The following is an 11,529-nucleotide window of genomic DNA, read 5'->3' as shown; positions in this document are numbered from 1 at the left end:
CCCGCTGCTGCCCACAGGGTCAGGGCTGCAGCACGGCCCTGGAGCAGGGCAAAGGCAAATCCCGTGGGGAGCTCCTGGCGAGGCAGGACGCAGCACTGAGGGTTTGTTTGTACACAGCACGGGGCAGGAAAAACGCTCGGGATCTGGCAAAACGCGCAAAACCCCAAGAAGTGGAGTGCCTCGGTACAGCACTGCTCTCCCGTGGGCACTGCGGACCTGAACGCCCGCTGCTGTGCCAAGAAAATGCCTTTTCCTGCCCCAAAACATCAGGGCTCCAGCCCCCTGGGCTGGTTTGTGTGTGTGTGCAAAGCTGTCACGGCAGAACGTGAGCTGCCTCGTCGGCCACAGCCCCCTCCGAATTTGGAGCCTGGAAGGAGAAGGGGCTCGGGTGGAAAATGATTATTTTGCTGTGGGCCAGCCCAGGCTTGCCAGCGAGCTCAAACTCTGCCCTGTGCCAGCCCGTGCTCGTCAGGTTTTATAAATAAAGCTGCTATCGGAGTTGGCCGAGGGCACTGCGCTGAGCTGAGCTGAGTTTCGCCCCGGCCGGGTGACAGCTGCCGCCAGACACCAGGGGCTCAGGTCCTGATGAGCACCTCGTGTCGGCTCAAATCACGCTGTCCCCGTCCCGTAAGGGGATTTACCAGAAAGCCCACGCCCTTAAATTAAACGGGATGAAATCCTTAATCCCGTTGTCCCCCCCCTTTCTCGTTCAGACGCCGCGGTCCCAACCCAGTCCCAAAAGCTCGCTGCGGCCGGAGCGAGCGGCACCTGTAGTAGTTGGGTTTGAAGGGCCCGTTCTTGTTCAGCCCCAGGTACTTGGCTTGCTCGTCCGTGAGCTCTGTCAGGTGTGCGTCGAAGGTCGGGAGGTGGAGACTCGCCACGTATTCGTCTGAAACGATTCCAAGCCTCGGGAAATTAGTGAGGGGGGGAGCGGAAAGCGCAGCCCGGCTGCTATCGAAAGCGCGAAGGGCGAAAGGGGCAGGGTAAAGGGTGAAAGGGGAGCACAAAGGGTGAAAGGGGAGCACAAAGGGTGAAAGGGGAGCACAAAGGGTGAAAAACCCAGCTCCCTGCAGCCCCCCGGAGGTTGCAGTACGCTGTGGTCCCAGTCCTGGCCTCTGCTGGGTCCCCAAGCCCTGGTAGGAGCGTGGTCCTTACCCCACTCGGGATCCGAGCCTTTGGGACGTGGCAGCAGGTCCTCCCGTGTCCCAGCACCCATGGCTGCATCTGGAAACCCCCCCACATTACAGCCTGGCTTTTCCCCTACTGAATAAACCCCAAACCTTTCGGGCGAGCTGCTCGCTCCCTGCCCCAGGGCAGAAGCTCTTTTCCCCTTGACCTTGGGCACAGCGAAGGGAGCCCGCTGCTCTCTGGACAGAGCTCGGTGTCTTATCAGTGCTGGGATTTTCGGAGACTGAGGGGGTGAGCGTGCTGGCGCCACAGCGAGCTGTATTTTGGGAGGCTGCCACGTTCAAATCTGGGACTGGAGGAGTCAAGTTGAGGTGCCCAAACTCAGCCCCGGCGCCTCTGAGCAAGCAGCAGATGCGCTACCGTGAGGCTGGGGTTTGATTTTGAAACGAGAGCTGTGGTTCCCCACGAGCTGGACCATGATGAGGGTGAACACAGCAGGCTTTCCCACTGCCTGGATGCCCTGCCGAGGCAGGTGACACCTAACTTCTACCCAAGCTAGGGACAAGCTGCACCCGGTCCCCCCAAAAAAACACAATTAAGCCAAAAAAGACCGGTTCTGCAGCAAAAGCGGGGTTTGTATAGCTGTGTGCTCGGTGGGGTCCTGCTGGCAGAGCTGCTGGCAGGGACCACGTGTCCTCACGTAGCTCCACGGGCAGAAAACATGCCCGAAAATCTCCTGAATCAGCACTGGGCGTGAGCCAAGCGTGTGGCAGCCTGCTTCCCCCAGGTGGGGCAGGGAAATAACGCATCCAGCCCCAAAAAGAGCCAGGACCCAGCAGGAGGAGCTTGCTGGAAGCCCCCGAGCTGGGCAGGGAGGTGAAGAGGAGAGCCCGGGGGGCTGTGATGCCTCGCTGCTGCCAGCCCAGAGCCTCCCATCTGTTGGGTCTCGTTTGGAAGAAGAAATGAAAGAGGAAGGGAGCTTTACCCATCTTCTTCGGCAGCAAGTAGACGTCTTGCTTGTAGCGGCCCTCGGGAGCGTTGTAGAGCTCTATCAAAGCCAGAGCCTGCGGGGGAGAAGATTTTTTGGTGAGCAACCACAGCCCGGCACGGAGCGAGCCGCGGCCCCGAACCCCGCTCACCTGCGTGGTGGCAGTGATGGAGAGCACGAAGGTGGGGACGGTGGAGCAGCTCAGGTTCAGCAGGCGGCCCTGGGGAGCAAAAACCCGCTGTTATCTGTGCCTGGTGCCAACAGCAGCCTGCAGCCCTCCCTACAGAAGGTGAAGTGCCTCCCTTTTGGGATGAAGCAACGTGTATCCGTGTGCTCGAACCCCACGGGATTGATCGTCCCCGTAACTCGGTAAAACGACCCAGAAGGGAAAATGAGATGAAATACCCTGGGGGGGGGGACGCTGCTGGGGAAAAATATGGAAAAACAGAGGAGCTTTTCTGCACCCTCAGCCAAATCAGGGTGAAACCAACCCCTTCTAGCAGAGTGCTGAGCCCCAGGAGGTGATTTCTGGAAGCGTTTTGGTCCCAGCCCTGCTTTTCTCCCTCCCCAGGCTGAGGGCAGGCTGCAGTCCCTCTGCGTGCCACTCACCTCCGCCAGCAGGACTATTCTTTTCCCGTCTGGCCAGATAACGTGGTCCACCTGGGACCTCACCCTCTCCCAGGTCAGCTCCGGTGTGCGCAGGCTTGCCTGAAACACGGCGTTACAACAGTTAAACCCAGGGCAGGGGGCAGAAAAGAGAAGCTGCAGAAGAGGAAGGAAAAGAGGAAGCAACTCGCCGACATCATGATAGTTTCCTTTGGGCCCGGTGGCAGTCCCAGCCCCATGAAACCTTTATGAATCATAACCTGAAAATGTTTTTTTTTTTTATGGTTAGGGTGCTCCAGCGACAACGGGGTTTTTTTGAGCTCTTCTGGCTGAGAAGGATTTAGGGTCACCAGCTGAACCACGCACGGCCACGGTCACTTCTTCCCAGCAAGGTGGGGAGAATGCTGCACAGAAAATGGCCCTAAAAGTGGAGCTTTGGCAAAGCAATTCCCTTCAGACAAGGCTCCCCTGGTTTTCTGCCCCATTCTAAGCACAGATGAGCAGATTTCGGTGCAGCACAGAGGGAGAGGCACTGGATGGAGAAGGGGATCCACTGCCTCTCAAGGGGAAGGGATGAGGCTGCTGTGGGATTGTTTCAACTCTTCTCGGGGTCCTAAAGGGGCACGGGGCAGACAGTGGGGGCAGAGGGCCCCGAAAGCAGCACCCTCACCCCGCACTCACCACGTCGATCTCCGTGTTGGAGTGCCCCATGTTGCAGACGATGCAGCTGTTCTTCATCCGGTCCAGGTGCTCCCTGGTCACCACGTTCTTGTTGCCTGCGAGGCAGCAACGTCGGTCAGAAATGGCAATATTGGGAAGAAACGGTGATATCGGTCAGAAATGGCAATATTGGGAAGAAATGGTGATATCGGTCAGAAATGGCAATATTGGGAAGAAATGGTGATATTGGTCAGAAATGGCAGTATCGGTTAGAAATGGTAGTACTGGTCAAAAATCACAATATTGGTCAGAAATGGCAGTATTGGTAGTAAATGGCAATATTGGTCAGAAATGACAATATTGGTAATAAATGACAATATTGGTCAGAAATGGCAAAATCCATGATAAATGGCAATATCGGTCATAAATGGCAATATCAGTCAGAAATGGCAATATTGGTCAGAAATGGCAATATCCATGAAAAATGGCAGTATCAGTCAGAAATGGCAATATTGGTCAGAAATGGCGGTATTGGTAATAAATGGCAATACTGGTAATAAATGACAATATTGGTCAGAAATGGCAAAATCCATGAAAAATGGCAATATTGGTAATAAATGGCAATATCAGTCAGAAATGGCAATATCAGTCAGAAATGGCAATATTGGTAAGAAATGGCAGTATCGGTCAGAAATGGCAATATTGGTCAGAAATGGCTATATTGGTCATAAGTGGCAAAATCCATGATAAATGGCAGTATCGGTCATAAATGGCATTATTGGTAATAAATGGCAATATCGGTCAGAAATAGCAGTATTGGTAATAAATGGCAATATTGTTCAGAAATGGCAACATTCATGATAAATGGCAATATCGGTGATAAATGGCAATATCGGTGATAAATGGCAATATCGGTGATAAATGGCAGTATCAGTCAGAAATGGCAATATTGGTAATAAATGGCGGTATTGGTCATAAATGGCAATATTGGTAATAAATGGCAATACTGGTAATAAATAAAAACAATATTGGTCAGAAATTACAATATTGGTCAGAAATGGCAAAATCCATGAAAAATGGCAATATTGGTAATAAATGGCAGTATCAGTCAGAAATGGCAATATTGGTAATAAATGGCAATATTGGTCAGAAATGACAATATCCATGAAAAATGGCAATATTGGTAATAAATGGCAATATCAGTCAGAAATGCCAATATTGGTCATAAATGGCAGTATCGGTCATAAATGGCAATATTGGTCAGAAATGGCTATATTGGTCGTAAGTGGCAAAATCCATGATAAATGGCAATATCAGTCAGAAATGGCAATTATCACTGATAAATGGCAATATCAATAATAAATGACAGTATCAATAAAAATGACAATATCAATAATAAATGACAATATCAATAATAAATGGCGATATCAGTAACAAATGGTAATATTGGTAATAAATAGGCATGAAATTCAAAAGCAGGAGTGACGTGAGGAGCCCGTTCCCGTACTGCCACGGGCAGGGGTACCTCACCGAAGACTTTTCCCACGTTTTTGCCCTTTCCTTTGGAAAATGACGGACCCGAAATTCGGGGACCCGCCCGCCCAACCCCGGCCCCGCGTACCCGTGCAGGTGATGACGATGTCGACCTGCCTGATGACTTCGTTGAGTTTCACGAGCCGGAACCCGTCCATGCTGGGAGGGGAAAAAACACCAGGTGTGAGAAGCAGCAAAAATGAGCCAAAAATAGAAAAAAAAACACAATTCAAGTGACTCCCAAGATACTTGTTTTAACCGATGCCAGAGGCTGCAAACTGCGATGCAGGGACACGCACGTACCCCAAGCTATTGGGATTGCTTCTGGAATTAGGGTCTGTTGTGCAAGAAGTGACATCTGAAAAGTGTTTTTGGGGGTTTCACGTTTTCTCCCAAGGCCTCTGCATCCAAAAATCTCAGTTTTGGCTTGAGACAGCTTTTTTTTTAGAGCTGCTGCTCCTGCAAAGCACATCCAGAGCGTGCAGATAAACCCTCCTGCTGCAAGAATCCTTCCTGATACGGATTTAGATCGTCGTACAAAATAAAAATGAGCTGCCCCAAACCCACAGATGTCTCTCATTAACTTCACAAATCTCCATTTAGGCACCGACGTGATCTTCAGAAGTGCTGAGCACTCAGCAAGTCAGCCCAAACTTGGCCGAGAAAGGTGTGTTCAGCACAGCTGATAACCAGGGCAGGATTTTTTAGGACTTTTTTTTGACAGTCCTCCCGGGAGTTTATTTCTGTGACTCTCACAAGCTGCAAAATCACAGTTACTATAAAAAAAAAAAAGTGTTGTTTGTTTTTTTTTTCTTTTTTTCCTTTTTTTTTTCCTGCTGGATCTCTCAGGACGTCCCGGTTGCTGTCCTCCCCACTGCAAACTCCCTTTGAAAACCTTCGGAAACCCTTGGGAGGGGGCAGCGGGTGCTGGATGTGGCTCAGAGGGTGCTGGATGCAGCTCAGGTGCCCCCGTGGAGCTCCTGCAAACTCAGGGGGGCCACAAAGCACGCAGGCTGATCCACCAGTTGATTAATGCCGCTAATTACTCGGGGCTCATGCTCCCACCGTGGGATAAAGTGATGCAAGTTGGTAAACGGGATGCTAAAAAAAATGGGGTGATGCTGAGCACAGGAGCCTTCTCCTGGCTGCAGGAGGGAGCTGAGGGCCCCCTGAGTGCGCTGAGAAGCCTCTCACCAGCCCCCTGCCAGGGGAGCATCGTGGCTGAGGGGTTTCTGGGCACGTTTTTCCTGAAAAAAAGAGCCCAAAGAGGAAGCTGGGTGTGGTGTGAGGGCTTACCAGGCCTGCAGGGCGCAGATGGGATCGATCTCGGTCACGTACACGATGGAGCCCATGGCCTTCAGCGCCGCGCAGCAGCCCTTCCCTACCTGGGGGGGAAAAAAGCAGAAATAAAACACCAAAATCTCTCCGCAGCATCACCGCCCTTCCCCAAGGAAATCCCAAACGCTGCCCTTCAGGCGCTGGGCACCTCCTCTGCAGCCCAAGGGGAAGGGACAGAGCCACTGCGAGCCCTGTGCCAGCTCCGGCTGCACGCACACGGCTCCTGGATGCACAAAATTCCCCGATGCACAAAATTTGGAGCAATCTAGGAGCTGAGTCAGGTGCCAGCTCGGCCAGAAAAGGCACTAAAAATAAGAAAGGGGCACTCGTCTTGGTCCCCGAGAGCTCTTTTGTCCCCCAAAACATCCTCGTGGCCAGGAAGAAGGATAAGAGGAGATTACACTTAGCTCGGAGAAAGTTTAAGAGTCTCTCACAACCTTTGCTCTGGTGAGGAGGCTTAAGGGTTTAGTCTCTGGGGTTACTGGGGAACTTGGTGCTATGGCTGAAGGACCCAGATTTCCCCCAAATGTGCTTGCTTTGGCATCCCAAAGCCTCGGGGGAACGGGCAATCCTTGGATCGGCCACAGCTCCAAAGGGTTTCTCCATGGCTCATCTCAAACGAAGGGAGGAAAATGCCCAATTTCAGCTTTTTTTGGATAAAAGAGCCCCCCCGGAACTGGTGTTAACTGGTCCCTGCAAGGACTCCCCGGGGGGAATATCCCAGTTTCACCTCCAGTGAGGATTCCTCCTTGTGGGGGTGAAAGCACACCAGTAAATTCATTTAAAAAGATTAATTTATCTTTTTTTGGAGCAGCCTTCTGTGCGCAACGCTGCAGCTGCGCAGCGCGCCCGCAGAACGCCGCCTCTGAGTGCTTTGGTAATTAAAGATATTCAGCTTATTTCATGCTTTACGATTCAGATTTGCTATGTTTAATACCAAGGACTGGATGTCATGAAACAAAAACCTTCATTTTTGCCAGGACAGGGCTGTTCCCAGCAGGGGGAAGTCAGAGGGGACAGCAGAGCCCCGCGGGGTGAAGCTGTGCAGAGGGCGCCCCGGTTCCGCGGGACGCGGTGTGCACGAAGCCCTTACCTCCCCGTAGCCACACACCACGACCTGCTTCCCTCCAAACATCATGTCTGTTGTCCTCTTAAGGCTGGGGAAAAAGGAAAAAGGAGTTAAAGACCTGAAGTAAGACCCCTTCCACCTGGCCATGATGGGAAGGGCAGCACCAAGACCTCACTCTGCTCCTGGGGATCACGTCGCTGCCCCCAGCAGGAGCTGTGCCCTCCACCCGGACCCAGCGAGGCCCCGCTGAGATTTGGGTGCAGGGAAGGGACCTGCAGGGTCCCTCCAAAGGGACTTTTCCCTCTGGGGACGGTGGGAGCTGCCAGTGAGGAGCTGACACCAGGAGGAAGGATTTGGGGCTTGGGTTCGGTGGTGCTCCGGAAATCTCTTAAAATCTTTCCAGAAACACTTTAGTTTTTTTTTCTCCATTTTCTCAGAGCCAAAGCACCTCGCAGGAACAGCTAGAGGAGGAGCAGACGAGCAGTAATTTATGGCCAGAATCGCAGCGCTTTCTATAAATAAAGCTCTCCCTTCCACTCCGTTTCCTCCTGGTTCCCCCCGAAGAGTGCCCTACATCGCGGGCTATTTTTAGCACACAGAAATAGGTTAGCAGTGCAGGGAAGGTGAAATTCCCTTCCTCTTCCAGGAGAACTTAGGCGACGACCCCGGCAGATTTAATAGGGCCTGTGCTCAGCTCTCCCTTGGCCCCGTTCAGGTGCCTGGCCCGGAGCACCTCAAATCCCAACCTTTCTCCCCAGGGAGCCCAGCGCCCACCACGACCGAAGCCAACACGATGAAAAAGCTTATTTAAGGATTTCAACCTTTTTTTTTTATCCACCGACAGCACGTGAACACAAGGCTAAAGAATTTTAAAGTCCCCAGACCCTCAAATTTTGGGGCAACCCTTCTCCAGGTGGCTGAGCCACAGCCGGGGACCCCGGAGCCATAACGCAGAGGGAAAGGGATTTGATTATGGGATTGACTTCATCGGGATCTTTTCCCCATATTGCTTTGGTCAGTGATGTGTTGCCCCTTGGGTACGATCCTGTATGCTGCTCCACCTCGCAGACTGCACCAATTTGGGAGATTTTGGTTGAATTTTCTGAGATTTGAGGGCAGGAAGAGTAGGATGCCGCTTGCTGCTTGCAGCGCCACGGTCTGGCTCCTGTGCCCAGCGTGGCTGACTTGAGCCCAAAATGTGGTCTTTTAGGACAACACAAACGTGAGGAAGAAATCTTTTGAGTGCAGTGGGTCAGCCAGGGGAGTATTTGGTGGTGCACGAGCTCCTGTGGCACTTACACACGTTTCAAAGCATCGGGACACGCAGGTGCCCGAACACGAGCCCTCCTCGCTCCTCCTGCTCAGGATGACCACGACCAGGAAAGCAGCTCCTAAGCTGAGATGATGGATGAGGCACTCCACTAAACACCCCATAAATTATTGTTAGATTTAGGAAAGAGGTGGTGGAGTGGGTTTTGTGATGAGCACGAGGCTGACAGAGCAGGAGGAGACATTCTGACTTAAGCAAGGAGCCAGTGACTGCAGGCAGGTCAATTAAACCACGCCGAGTTATCAACACGAAGCAATGTGTCTCTTGAAAGAGGCAGCCTTCATGGAGAACACTTCCCCGAGGGTTCCTCCGCTGTACTGCAGCTGCCTGGCATGGAGCAGCGAGCTTTTCTCCACCTCAGCAGCAGCACGGGGCTGCAAAGTCAATTCTGTCCTAGCTGCTGGGCTTACCTGGCTGCTGGGAGCACTGGATCCAAAAAAAAAAATAGTCCACCCATCCAAACTGCAGGAATAATTCTCGTCCTAACCTCACCTGGCTTTGGCAAACTTTGGCAGTGGGGATAGGGGCACTCAATTCCATAAAAATACAGAAAAAGAGAAGGAAAGTGGGATTTACACTGCGATTTACACCCTCCCTAGCTCACAACTTCAAGCATTTTGCACTGCATCTCAAGAGCAGCAGCCTTAGAATACTCCTTAGAAGGAGCCAGGTGGGAGAGGAGGACAAAGCCTTCACCAGCCCTGTCGGTCCCACCTTCTGCACCTCCTTATTTCGCCCAGCTGAAGGACACAACCTCAGAATTGCGTCGAGGCTACGGGCACGTAACTGCTACGGGATAAATTCTCTGTCTTCCACAGCCTCTTCTCTTTTCTTTCTCTTGGCTTGTTGTCTATGCACAGGAGAGGGTGAAGAAAAGGAGACTAGGAAGGCAGAAACGTGATGCAGCAGTTGTGTGATGCAGAAACAGAAAGGTTTCATCCTGACACTGCATGGGAAAAGGGGAAGGGATGAGTGCTCCAGCCACTCTGCTGCTGAAGCCCTCGCACGGGAGATGCTGCAGAGCTGAAGCCATGCTCACTGGGAAGGGAAAATGCACGTGAGACACACAAGGAAGGGCAGCACCCTGAGAGCACAAGGCCTGGTGAGCTCCCCAGGGGCACCAAAAGCTTTTTCAGGAGTGCTGCACATCACTAGGGCTCAGAAAACATTTGGTACGTCTCCCAGACGTCAGAGGAAAGGAACAGAGCTGCCTGTCCCAAAAAGAAGAGCAGGGGCAGAATTGAAGTGATGCATCCCATCCAGAACGTAGCTGGGCTAATAAATAAATAAATCAGGCTTTCAAAAAAATGGAAGTTTTCAAACTGCTCAATGTTTTGCTGCGGGATCGTTCTCCTACACTCCTGGCACCTTCTGACTGTTAGAGGGACCGCTACTGACTCCAGAGCCTTGCACATTCCCATTTATAACTCAAATAGGATGGACCAGAGGTAAGAAAGAGTCTTTGATTTCCTTCAAAACATCATTTGATCAAAAATGCTCTAAACCAGCAGGCAGGACAGGCACAGGGACCCCGTCCTGTGGAGCAGCCCCCAGGATTCACCATCCCCACCCCGACCCCGCGGGCTCGTACCCGTCCAGGATGGACTCCCTGCAGCAGTACAGGTTGTCAAATTTCTGCTTCGTGACCGAGTCGTTGACGTTCATGGCTGGCACGCAGAGCTTCCCGGCTTTAGACAACTGGTACAGCCTGCCAGAAATAGGAGAAGAAACGGAGGATCAGTGGAAAAATATTTCCCTTCGCTAATTTCCCTTTCCTCATTTCAGGAGGAGGGAGCATCCTTCCTTCCAAAGGCGTTTTTATCCCTGCTTCCTATCCCTCCTGAAATGTCTCATGGCCAGGCAAGAGGCATTTCATGAAGATGTCAAACAGAAGGTGCTCTGAACTCTGCCTGCCCCAGGGCTGCTGATGTTACGACCTCCCTCTGATGTCCTCAAAAGGATGAAACTCCCAAATCCTGCTTCAGATAACGTGATGGGAACTCCTCTAATTCCTCGGCTTCTTCCAGCTCCGAGTAAAACAGAGGTGGCCACGGAAGGGTGATGTTCACGGCCACGTGCAGCCAGCCAAGAGCAGTGGGAGCGAGCAGAGCCAGCTGCACCTCCAGCAAACCCACTACAAATGAACTGAAATGCAAATGAACTGAAATGCAAATGAACTGAAATGCAAATGAACTATTGCTGCAAAGAGGGCTTGAAATTCATCCCCCTGCTCCAGACCCTGGGGAGGAGAACCAGCTGGGGCTGGTGGGAGGCGTTGTGCCCATGGCAGGGGCTGGAATTAGATGGGCTGTGAGGTCCCTTCCAACCCAAACCGTTCTGTGATTCTGTGTTTCCCCGATTCTGTGATTTCTACACCCATTTCTACACCCAGAAGCTCCCCCCAAGGCAGGGCACACGCTCTCAGCACGCACACATCATCAGGACTCAGCCTTGATCCCAGCACGAGAACGCAAGGAACCTTTTTTAACGCAGTTTTGCTCTTGCACACCTCTTTTACCCAAATCAGGAATGATTCCCAGCGCTAAAAACGTCTCCAGGTCCTTTTCTTGACCCCGCTGGCTACAAACCCAAATCGGTCGCTTCCTCGTTTCGGGTATTTCATTTCCCTCTTTTGAGGGCTGCCTGCACCTCTCTCCGAGCTCTCAGCCACTTCCAACAGCCGCAGCCGAGCCCCACTTAGGGCAAAAATAAAGCCAAAAGCAGAGCCTGCTGCTCTTCTCCTCGCTCCCCTGTTTTCTGTCACCCGTGGTCGGACCAACCCTGCTCGCAAGTCACCTCCCACGCTGAAGGAAAGCCACAGAGCACATTTTCGGAGGCTTGACATTCAGCCTGTGGCACTGAGCAGCTTGGGTTGGT

The 11,529-nt window shown here is 52.2% G+C and overlaps 1 protein-coding gene across 1 annotated transcript in view; it reads right to left on the bottom strand.

Annotated features, from left to right (window-relative positions):
• AHCYL2 (adenosylhomocysteinase like 2) overlaps window positions 1-11,529 on the bottom strand; it is a 61,349-nt gene that overhangs the window by 2,470 nt on the left and 47,350 nt on the right. Inside the window, exons 8-16 of the mRNA XM_032201223.1 lie at window positions 10,244-10,360; window positions 7,347-7,410; window positions 6,212-6,300; window positions 5,004-5,074; window positions 3,404-3,498; window positions 2,726-2,824; window positions 2,268-2,336; window positions 2,114-2,192; window positions 769-889 (exon numbers count right to left, since the gene is read on the bottom strand). Coding sequence (XP_032057114.1) covers window positions 769-889; window positions 2,114-2,192; window positions 2,268-2,336; window positions 2,726-2,824; window positions 3,404-3,498; window positions 5,004-5,074; window positions 6,212-6,300; window positions 7,347-7,410; window positions 10,244-10,360 — 804 coding nt within the window. The remainder of the gene's footprint in view (window positions 1-768; window positions 890-2,113; window positions 2,193-2,267; window positions 2,337-2,725; window positions 2,825-3,403; window positions 3,499-5,003; window positions 5,075-6,211; window positions 6,301-7,346; window positions 7,411-10,243; window positions 10,361-11,529) is intronic.

This window comes from Aythya fuligula, chromosome 1 (assembly GCF_009819795.1).
Source record: "Aythya fuligula isolate bAytFul2 chromosome 1, bAytFul2.pri, whole genome shotgun sequence".
Lineage (NCBI taxonomy): Eukaryota > Metazoa > Chordata > Aves > Anseriformes > Anatidae > Aythya > Aythya fuligula.
Note: the sequence above shows the minus strand (reverse complement) of the source record. Positions and strands in the feature narration are given on the sequence as shown.